An 11,897-nucleotide genomic window follows, 5' to 3' on the forward strand; every position below is an offset into this window, starting at 1 on the left:
CTCCTTTGCCATTTGATCCTGGACCTTCTCCATGCCCTGATCCATACTAGTGAACGTACCGATTGTGGCCTTGTCATCATCCGGCCTGGCCTTATCCTTGTTCTATCCTCCCTCCTCCACCAAAAAGCCCCTGTCCTTAAGTTTACCAGCAAGGGATTGAATGTTGTCATTTATCGAGCTCAGGAGAGAGATCATCTGACTTGCCAAGTTGTGGTTGTAGCTTTCAAGATTTCTAATTCTCCTTTCATTTAAGCTTTCTCTGTTATCCTGATCCTCCTGGCTGTCATTACCTGTCTTATTCTTAGTACTTTCCATCTAGGATACCCTTTCTCTAACTTCCTCCAGCTCATGGAAGTGCCATTTGATTGATCTGAAGTTGTCAATCATACTACTACGGGCGTTATTCAAAAGGTTCATTCCAATCTCCCTTGCGTTGTCTGAAATGGCCAGGATAGCTAGGTCAAAGAGCTCATTGAGCCTAGGCTGCTCCAGGTTGTCCACCAGGATCTGAGGGTTCATAGCTTCCCTAAAAATTCCCATAGTAGCAGTCCTCACATTGAAATTTTTCCAGGCCTTAATTCTATTTTTGACCTGCACTTCCCCCTCGTTCTCACCAGTGATGACATTCCCTTTTTCCTCCGAAGGAGGCTGAGACTGGACAGGGGAGAGGGGAAGAGGAATAGCATCCGTCCTCTAATTTCTAGTCTCCTCAACTCTCACTACCTCCCTCTTCCGTTTTTTCCCAGGTTTCTCCTCTTCCAACTCCTCCTCCGACACTTTGTCAGAATCTTCCGTATCCATTTCCTCCTCCTCCTCAACATAACCCTCTTTTGCTTGAGCTTGGCTGTGATCCCTAGGGCTTTTCCTGCTGGGAGTTGTAGCTGTGAACTGTTTCCTGTCATGACCTATTTTCTTCTTTCCTGAGGAAACATTCTCCTCCTTCGAGCTAATGCTCTCAATATCATCAGAGTCTGAAGAAAAGTTGGAGCTGCCTTTGTCAACATCTTCAACTTGAGGAGGGTTATTGCATATAGACTGAGCTTCGAAATGCTCATGGATGAGGAGCAATAATCCCTCATGCAAAGCAGGGTTTACAGTGGCTTTCTTCTTGAAACTAGAGATTAGTTTTTCAATTTGTTGATCGTTTCAGCAATCCTTGTTTTGTTTTCATCAGCATTTACATTGTTTGAAATATGATTTAGACCTAGTCCTGTTCCTATTCCTAGGATCGCAACTCTTTTTTGTTCCTTGTTGCTCAAGTTGTGATCCATTCTCTCTCAATAGCATGTTCTTGCTAGTTTTCATAACCCTTGGTGGATTTCAATCTTGTGATCAAAATCTACCATCATGGATCTTTTGCATTCAGCTATGTTCTTGGATCATGTGTGGACCTAAATCTGGAATCATGAGCTTCCAAACGGTTTATGTAACATATTCCTTATGATTTGTAATCAGACCTATTTGTTGTAATGTGTTTCCTATTCTTGGGTAATGTTTTGGATCTTGAGGTGAAACTATGTGTCGCGATGCCTATATATTGTAATGAAATGTATCACTTGATGCAGTAGGCTCTTGGTAACAAGATCTCACTCATTTGAACTATATCTAAGGTCTCTAACTGAAGATTGTAAGCAAGCAGGCATGTATTAACCTGGCATGTAAGAAGGCCAATTGTTGAACCTTTGTACATCTAATTTTTTACAAAAATGTTGATCGCGCTTCATTCTCTCCATCTTCTTGTTGTTTTCGTTGTGTTCACTCTTGTTGCATGGTTGAACTAATCTCTTTGAGGTCTCTCCATCTGCGGTCTGCATCAATTTCCTCTCATCAATGAAAAAGTTATAGATCTTCATTCACCATTGTTTATACTTTTCATTTTGTTGAAACTTGCAGCCTTCAAGCATTTTGATATTCATGCATATTGACAGTGATTCCAGATTCAATGAATTATATTCATGAATGAATGAGATTGGAATATGAACTCTCATTTCAACTCAATTGCTATGTATAATGTATACATTGAATGATTTTAGATTAAGTTGTCGATTCGGGTTCGGGGACGGGTTTGGGTTCGAGGTTCGGTTCGTAGATTCGGGCAATTTTTTATTTCCCCATTTGGGTTCGTGGGTGGGTTCGTGAGTATATATATATATATATATATAAACACACACACACAAAAGAAACATGCATAGTTGCAAAACAAAGTCATTTCACAATATGAACAATTGTTGGTTGATCATTGATCAATGCCAAATGACAAAGGGTTTCGAGTCCCTTCAAAACCTGTTTTTACCTGAATCTAAAAGCATTAAATACTCGCTCATTAATCTATCTTCATGATTGTAAAGAAAATTATACATTGAATTACTAAATTGCAAAACATAGACTAGTTCATCAAATAATACATTGAATTACTAAATTGCAAAAGAAAGACTAGCTCATCAAGTAATAAAGATTGAAACATGATGATAGATGACAAGTTTTTAGTAGTTTATCAATAATCATAGTATCAAATGCCCTTCAAGGGTCAAATGGATCATCACAAAATGAGGGATCAATGGCTTCATCCCCAACTGCAACTATATGTAGATCTTCATCATTGGAACCCAAACTGGTTCCACTAGTCCCATATGCTGCTATATCATCGTCCTCCTCCTTGACATAAGGGATTAGATGAGTGAAATGTTTTTTATTAAGTTCCTTTGAGAGTTGCATAAGAAAACAATTAAAAAAACACTCTTTAATGTTGTTTTAGCCCTGGGTTCATATGGGTTCGCTTTAGCAAGGACCCGGACGAATCCACAGTCAAAACTAAGGACCCTGCCCGGACCCGAACCGAACCCAGGGACGAATCCGGACCCGTACGGACCCAAACCCGAATCCAGGCAGCAGGGGACGAATCCGGCAACTAAGATTTTAGATTTATCAATATTTTCGTATGAATATATTTGGAGTTTCCCCTATATTTTAGATTTTCCCTATTTTTAATATAGTTGTCCCCTCTATCCCCTAAGATGGCAAACAAATTTCTGTCCCATACAACTAGTTCCCGCCTCCCATCCCAAAAACTCAAAGTAACATAGTAAAATAAAGAATTTTGTGGTACTAAAATTTGGCAATAATAAGGATAGTTGAAGTATATAATGGTCTAATTATGGAACATAAGTTAAAACCATAGTCAAAGGGATGCCTTCCCCCCCCCCCAAAAAAAAACCCACATCTCGAAGACAAGGACACACCGGGGACAAGGGGATGTCGTTCCGGCATTTGCACCTACGCCACTCAACCATCGTTGTTCTGGAGGAGATAAGAGGGTGTCTCAATGTCCTCCAAGGGAATAGAGTGATGGGAACGCATCCCTTGACCCCTCTAGGGTATGGTCAAGCGCCTCCTATCTAGTTTTAAAAAAAAAGTAAAGATTGTATCAAACAAAAAAAAAACATTTTCCTTATATCCAGTTGGTTGTTTTTAATCCTGTCCCATGTGGGATGCATTACTTGTGTTATATTGCTTGCATTCACTATGTGACTTCATTTGCATTCATTTTTGGTTTCTTATTGTTTGCAACAGTGGCAAGAAGAAGAGTAAAAAGCTGAGAAAAGGGTGCTCGTAAGAGTGAAAAGAGTGATTGCAAGTCAAAGAGAAGTGACAAGGAGCAAGAAGAAGAGGAGGAAGATTTTCCACCTTGTTGAAGAGATTTTTCAAGTAAAATGTAGGGTTTCTCCCTGATTTTTTATTTTATCTTCTCATTTTCAAATAATGTTCATTGTTTTTAGTTTTATATTTCTTGTTGTTTCATTTTGTTATATTTATTTGAATTTCATTTGTAGATTAGAGTAGATTCTTCTTGTTTCAATTCTAAATTCTTGTTGCTTAAATTTTGACTTCAAATTTTGTTATTTTAAAGAAGAGCATAGGCTGAAATCATGTATTTATTTTATTTTGTTTTTTCATTTGGTGAAATGCAGCGTCAAAATGAGCTCCCGCGGTCATGAAACAAGTTACAGTGATGACAAGATGAAATTATAAACTCATTCTCATACTCGCCAAGAATATGAACCTAAGCATGATGATGAGAGCAACAAGGGGGGTGAGCAAACTAAATCTCAATCCATAGATAATTGGCCACCTGGTCCACCATCTCCTTATTGCCCCTCCACACTTTTGACAAAGTGGGCTAGGGGTAAATATGATCCTAAATCACATCTTACAGATTTTGTAATGAGGATAGATGCCCCAACACAAACAAGTGGTGGCACAAGGAAGTGGAAATGCAACATATGTGGTACAGAATGCTTTGGTAGCATCACTAGAATGAATGCACACTTCCTCTTTTGGATAGGAAAAGGTGTGAGAAAGCGGGAGTTTTTGAAGCCCGATAAAAATTTCGCTTTTGGGTATTCCACATGACTTGGGGATTGAAATGCCTACTACCTTATCTGGTAGGCAATAGATTCAATGTATTCAGCAGTCACACGAGCAGCAATTACAGGGGCAGCCACGTAATCCTACTCCAAGATTGCAGCCGAGAGCAACATCATTTACAGGGGAAGCATTGGGACCTTATTCCACTTTTAGTGGTATGGTTGAAGCAAAACCAAGCAAGGGGAAATGAAAGCTAACAACTGAAAGTAACCCCATAGCAGATTTAAATAGTGCGTGCATGAAAGAGAAGATAGAGGAGTTCATTGGTAGATTATTTTTTTCCAATGGCATACAACGTAATGTAGCTTGATCTCCTTAATATAAGGATATGATCCAGAAGGTTACAAATGGGGGAGGACCACTAATTGTGCCACCATGAAAGCACAAATTGAGGAACACAATCTTGGTTAATGAGTATGAAATGATCGGTAAAACGATGGCAACCATGAGGGCAGTTTGGGAGGAGTAAGGATGCAGCGTTATCATGGATGAGTGGACAAACATTAGGACCATCCAATCATCAATATCATAGTTACATGCTCAGATGGCCCAATCTTTCTCAAGGCAGTTGATTTTTTAGTGCATCAAAGGGTGTAATGTCCTCATTTTAGCAGTTGACCAAGTGTGTGTGCGTTAGCCTTGTTCTACATGGTCCCGAGGGCTAACGAAGGGTTTAATGGGATCCTGGAGTGTTTTGGCCTAGTCATTCCCAGTTTGGGCCAAAACGAAGTTGATTTACTTAGTTTCAGGCATACTTACTATTTTTAGTAAGTCGGCAGGATACAGTGCAGGTCAATTTTGGTGATTGGATTTGATACTCCTCAGTGAGAGCTTTCTGATGAGCTATCACTCGCATTATTCGGAGTCCGATTGCTAATACATTTCAATGCCTGAAGTTTTATTAAAGTAACGTCTAATTTAATTGTAAAATATTAAAGTGTTACTTTAATATTTATTTTACGGGGATGTGCACCCAAGGGAGACATAAGGGGTATTTTAATATATGTTTTATATACTACACATCTTTTATCCCACATTGCCCATATGAGTTGAGCGGACCCTTGGAAATAGAATAAAAGGAAGCATTTGTGGCTTCATTAGCCAGGTTGAATATGAGAAGAAATTGGTGTGTGAGTTGTAGCTCCGCTCTTGGCATTTGAGGACGTCTATCCTCTCTTGTAACATTCTAGACGTCATTCCCTTGGGGTTTGGCCTTTGGAATTCTTTGTTATTGGCTTCATTATCAGGCAATTTAGTTGCATTTCCAGCTACAGGCAGATTTGGTATTTTGCTCATATCTTCTTCACTACTTTTATGACGCTTATGCCGCTTTGAGGGAATGATATTACGAAGGTAGTGGACTGATTGAAGGACAAAGCATTGTAGCAGCAAGTTCGAAAGCATGGGCTGGAGTATTATGTCAATACTGCTGAAGTAATTAGTGAGTTGATAAATCTGCCATGTATTTGGTTTTATGAATTTTGAAAATAACATTTTATTAGCAGCAGTTCATTTCCACTTTGCATATTATTGTAGTTTCTTTCTTGTTTATGTTGTATGATACCAATTCCATGCACGAAACACAACAAAAAATAAACGTTTGATTTCCGGAGTTATAAGGGGTTTAAAACATTAAACGGAGAAATAAGAGGTTGAATGCAAACTGTTTGACATGATTCCTTTCAGCAATTTGGTTTAGTTTTTTGGGACATCCAGGGGTGCCCATTACAGTGGTATCAGAGCTATAAGTCCTGCCATCCTGTGGAGATCATATTGATAGCTGGATAAAGATGTATATTAGTCCAGATCAAGATGTGATGTTCAGACAGTTATTGGGTACATTAGAGAAGGGGCAACGTATGCAACAGGAGCATAATAGGATGCAACAGGAGCAGAATAGGCGAATGGATATGATGTTGCAGCTTATGGCTAGACAGATGGGCATCAACATTGACGATTTGTATGTTGCTCCAGAGCAGAAGGTAGTCGATTTCTCAAGTGGGATCGAGACACGTATAGAGCCAGCCAGTTATGATGTTGGTGATATGGGTGTTTCAGTGAAATCAGTAGAAACATGTGCGCAAAGTCAGGAGACCACATATGAAGCTTCGTCGAGAGATGGTGCTACAATAATAGTGGGATTAGGAGAACATGAGGATACTACCATATCAGCAGCCACTTCTGTGTCAGTTGAACCATCCAATAAGGAGTTTAATGGTATAAATGCAGTGGTTGATGTATTTTCTAATGAAGCCACACATGTTGATGATTATGAGTTTTCACCATCTACAAAGATTCAATTTTGTGTTGCAGCAATTGGGAGGAAGGGGTTTCATAGATCTTCTATGGAGCCGCCTTCTGGTGACATTCAGAGTTATACTTCATCAGCACAAGTTTTGGGAGCTAACTTGCAAGACATGTGGTTGGTCTTAATGATGTTCATTTGCAGTTTGTTTAATGTCCATATGGATTTCACACGTTACTTCAATTGGGATCCAGTTGGAGGTTGGAGTTCATTATGTTACTTAAGTGCTTGAGGACAAGCAATTTCAAGGAGGGCAAATTTGTAATGATCCCATCTTTTGGCCTTCACGTTCTCCAAAGTCTAAGTGGAGGATAAGAAGAAATTAAATTAATTTCTTATAAAGTCATTCAATTTAAAGGTGACTTTGTATTTAATTAATTTAATTATTAATTACAAGGGAGTAGCTTCTAGGGTATGTATTAATTATTGGAAGGACGGAAGCCTGTCATGATTCAATTAATTATTGCAAGAGAGGAGTTTCTAGAGAGTGCATTAATTATTGGAAGGGGGAAGCTTCTAGCACTTGCAATTAATTAATGTTTTAGTTCTTTCTAGAAGGGTGAAGGAATAGGATAAATAGGGGTGAGAGTCTCATTGTTTGGCATGGGATTATTGTATCGGATGATTATAACTTGCATTTGATAAGAGCTTGGATGTGTGAATCACACTCTTTTTTGGCAATAGGGGACGTTCATTCTCTGTTGTAACATTCTAGACGTCATTCCCTTAGGGTTTGGCCTTTGGAACACATCTCTTTGTACTTGATTGCAGCATTTTTAGAATTAATATAATTTCAGTAGTTGGTTCAGCTTTTGGGCATTCCTGGGTGTCCATTACAAAGGGATGCGGATTATGAGTTTAACATCCTTCAGACAGTTATCGAGGAGATCGGGCCACAAAATGTGGTCAAAGTGGTGACTAATGCAACACCTATGTGTAAAGTTGTAGGGAGGATTATTGAGGTGGCATATAGACATATTTGGTGGACTCCATGTTGTGTGTATGTCATAAACAATGCACTCAAGGCTATGGGGAAGATTGACTGGATTAAAGTAGCGATCAGCAATGTTGGAGATGTGCAGATGTATATCTGCAATCACCACACTTCATGTGCACTCTTCAGAAGCTTCATGAAGGAATTCCTGAAACCAATTGAGACCACATATTCATCCTACTTCATTCTTTTGGAGAGGATGATTGAGTTGTAGGAGCTACTGCAACTCATGGTTATGACGTATCAGTGGAATACATGGGATGGGTCTACGACAAAGCAGGGGAGGAGGGTGAAGGAGATAATAAAGAGTGATGTATTTTGGAGTGATGCAAAATACATAATCTCTATTATCACTCCAGCTTTCTAGGTCATCAGCTATGGGGATGGGGAGGCACCTAGCCTTGAAGATGTGTATGAGTGCATTGATTCTATGCTTGGCCAGATGAGGGAAGTTGTGCAAGAGAGAAACCCCAATTTAGCATTCTATAATGAGTATATTTGGCCTATCATTCAGCACAAATGGGACAGCCTAAACAATCTCCTACACATGGTTTCTTATGCATTCAATCCGAAGTTGTACATGCCTACGCCTGGTAGAGTTACACCGATTCAAGATGAAGTGGTGATTCATATCAAGCTACTGATTTTATTCATCTTTATGTCTTATACATCTTAATACTTGAATCTTTTCATTAGTAGCATCTTCTATTTGCCAATTATTTGAATATTTTATTTTTTAGGTGAAGGAAGGGTTCTTCAAGTGCATTGATAGGATGTATGAAAGACTGTTAGGAAGGCTCGAACAAAGTGGACTAAATTTTCTACTCTTAGGGGTTATAGGGTTGCAGCAAAGGCAGACCTAAAAACTATGGCATAGAAGGATCCAATTTTGTAGTGAACTTGTCATGGACCAAAATCAACAACTACTACACTAGCTATTCATTTGTTGTCTCAAGTATCTAGTCCTCAACTTTAGAAACTATTTATTATATATTCAAGAAATGTTTTAACTTTAAGAGAACTTAAGAGTTTCACTTTTCAACTGTTCTCACACTAGTCATTAGATTGCTATATCAGGTATCTAGTTCTTCAACTTCTGAAAGGAATCAGTCTACATATAGCTTTTATCCACTATCTTAGGAGGATCATGCTTACCTCTCAAAGAGCACAGTACTTTTGATATCTATGATTATTATTATTTGTTGATTCAAGTATTTAGAATTTTAATATTTATCGTTTAATATTCAATGTTCAATGTTCAATCACAATGCAACTGTATTTAAATTAGTAATTTTAATTTTACATCTTTATGTCTTATATTGTTATACATCTTTTTATAACTAGCATTTCAAGTACCACATGTATAGTATATAGCATTGATTCAAATCTCTTTGAGAAGTGGTAGATATCTCTGCTTTTCACGAGAACTTTTGCAAAATGAGAAAACTTAAGATTTTCTAGCGAGAAATTCAAGCCAAGAAGACCTTAAATTCTCGCCAATCAGTTGCCCGCTTCTTTGCAATAAGTTGGGAACTTCTTGCAACAACTTAACTACTTCTCTCAGGCGGCACCAATAAAACTGGGACGCCCAACAACTTGCCCATTCATGTTTATTTTGCAATTTTAAGTGTTTGGAATGGAGGAGAAGAATTTTGGTGGAAAGAAATACTCTTTAGCAGCCTTATAGATCGTTTACAAGTGGATTTGAAGTGGATTTGAAGTGGATTCGAAGCAAATTCTAAGAGATTTTTCAAGAAAATCCGGATTCACAAGTAAGTTTTCTATATTCTTTTTATTTACAGTGAAAAGGGGAAGAGGAAGATGTAGATTAGTTTCATGTTGTACTTGTCATTTGTATTTGCTTATCTATTTACAAAGAAAATTTGCTATTTCTAGTTTGCTTTATAGTTTCGAGTCTCTGAATGTGGCTACTAACCATCGACATTCCACATGAGGATGAAATTTTGTTACATATTGTAGTTATATATATCTAGATCAGCTCATTTGGTTTGTTTTCTCATTTATTGACTCATTAGATACATATCATTAAACGCATATCCTTATTGAATTTTGCAAAAATATTCATTTCTGATTAGATTTAAATCATTTTTAAAATTCCTGATAGTTTCCCAAGAAGCTGTCGATTTATCTCCGATATTGCCAAGAAGTTTTTTTTTTGCCTTGCCGATAAGTAGCAAACAATATGATTTTAAACTTTGGTATATAGTATATACAATCCCCCCTCTCCCGTCCCCTGTTGTCGTCCTCATGTCGTCCCCAAATTGAAGCCCCTTTATCCCCCCTGCGCGGAAACTTGTCTCGACATCCCCTAAGGCAAGGTAATGTAACTAAGATTAAAGCAATTTAGTTTAGTGGTAAGCCCAAAGACCACAACAAGAAGCAACTTTCATTTCCATTTTCATGGAACAAATGCATAGTCTTTTTGGCTTGAAGATGTTTTAATTTTTTTATACTTTTCAAATTCATGACTATATAGTTCAACAGTGACCGTGTGGATTGACTTATAAATTCAATATACTCAAATATGAAATAAGTTATTCCAGCTTGGAATATACATGATAATATTTATGCATTTTTACAAATGTTTTCAATTTACCTTCTTTTTATGGCTCAAAAGGCATTTTATTTTTTAGTGGGAAGGGATTTGTTACAACTTTCCATTTGTCTCGAAGTTATTTCCCTATTTTTTGGTGACTCCCTATTTCATGTTTTCACTAAGATGGCTGCTATGACAGATGATATAGCGAAACGAAATCTTCTATTAACAAAGAAAACTGATTTTGACATTTTTAATGACCCAAAATCATGATTTAATCAAGGTTATTCAAGTAATTTCCACTTTTTTAGGGTTTAGAGTTCGAAATTTCTAGGTGCTTTTTCTCATTTTAGCAGCATTTCTTTTCAAATTATTTCCCTCACCTAAAGCATTTTTTGTCTATTACCTGAAAAGCATCTTGTGCATTAGTTTGCCAATTTAATCCGAAAATGTTGTTGTTTGGTAATATGATGATACTATTAATAACGAAGGGCATGCCCGTAAAACTACATGTCAGGTGGGAATCGCTTCTTAGATAAAGATAAGGTACATTCAGCTTATTCTTATGAAAACAATGCCAGCGTAATAACTCTACCAAAGGAGTTCCTAATAACGGAATAGTCTCAGGCACACTGGTCACAATTTTGACTGCCCAATAACCAATTTGATCCGAAGTATGACCCATGTGAAAACCACTAAATTTTAAGGCATTACAACAATAAGTAAATACCTGGTACAGGAGTCTCACTCAAATTTGGTAGGCGCAATGAAAGGCCAGTTGCTCCAAACTCCTCCGATATAATTAACTTCCAATCTTTATTTTGTGAATATCCTGAGGCATTAAATCAGAGATTTTAAATATTTAGAACAGAATTGATTAGGCCCGCAGACAAGGTAACTTCGAATTCCTTTTGTGAATATTGAATATCATGTGGCATTTAAAACAAGGATTCAATGCTAATACGTACGAGCGCATGTGGGTAACCAGAAATGTTTATTTTGTGAATGAGCTGTGGCTTTAAAGCTGAAATCTTAAGACGAGAGAATGGAATGGGAAAAAAATTTTAACAAGAGGGTAAACAGTTTTGGGGGAAATTACCACAATGAATAAGTCTTTGCAATGATACATCTTTCGCTCGGCGGCAAAATTTAGGGCTTGAATAAGAATATCCAACAATAGTCCGAGAACTGTATGGCAGGGAGAATGTGGTACAGGTTCGGGAGAAAGAAGCTGAGAATACTCGGTCCATGGATTACCGGATTGTTTCTTCAACTAGCCATAAAAATATATGATATTATGTGCATGAAAGTACCCTAATCCGGGATTTTGTAAAGATCGCGTTTACTGCAAGTCCACGTTTGTTACCATTTTGTTTTTGGAGGGTTCCATAGCTTCATTGTCCCGTCTAGTTATTTATTATTATTATTATTTATTCTTGTCCCTGGGAATATATGAAGACGAAAGGGATAAATAGAGAATAGTGGTACTTATTATTATTCAGTTAGGCTTATGTTATGAGGGTAACTGATTATTTATGTGAAGAGTAATTATTTACGAGAATGATAGTTATACTTAATATGGAAGAAGAAGTTTTTTTAGGAGGTAAGCATGAGGG

At 37.5% G+C, this 11,897-nt stretch overlaps 1 protein-coding gene across 2 annotated transcripts in view; it reads right to left on the minus strand.

Moving 5' to 3' along the window:
• Positions 1 to 11,680, minus strand: part of LOC149560182 (uncharacterized) — a 188,602-nt gene extending 176,922 nt beyond the window's left edge. For both annotated transcript variants that reach the window (XM_089824538.1, XM_089824537.1), the window contains exons 1-2: positions 11,381 to 11,680; positions 11,012 to 11,113 (exon numbers count right to left, since the gene is read on the minus strand). In XM_089824538.1, the coding sequence (XP_089680664.1) occupies positions 11,012 to 11,113; positions 11,381 to 11,531 (253 nt within the window). In that variant the 5' untranslated portion in view covers positions 11,532 to 11,680. The remainder of the gene's footprint in view (positions 1 to 11,011; positions 11,114 to 11,380) is intronic.
• Positions 11,681 to 11,897: the final 217 nt, after the last annotated feature.

Source organism: Cupressus sempervirens, chromosome 4 (assembly GCF_028749045.1).
Source record: "Cupressus sempervirens isolate cs-2001-9-10 chromosome 4, ASM2874904v1, whole genome shotgun sequence".
Taxonomy (NCBI): domain Eukaryota; kingdom Viridiplantae; phylum Streptophyta; class Pinopsida; order Cupressales; family Cupressaceae; genus Cupressus; species Cupressus sempervirens.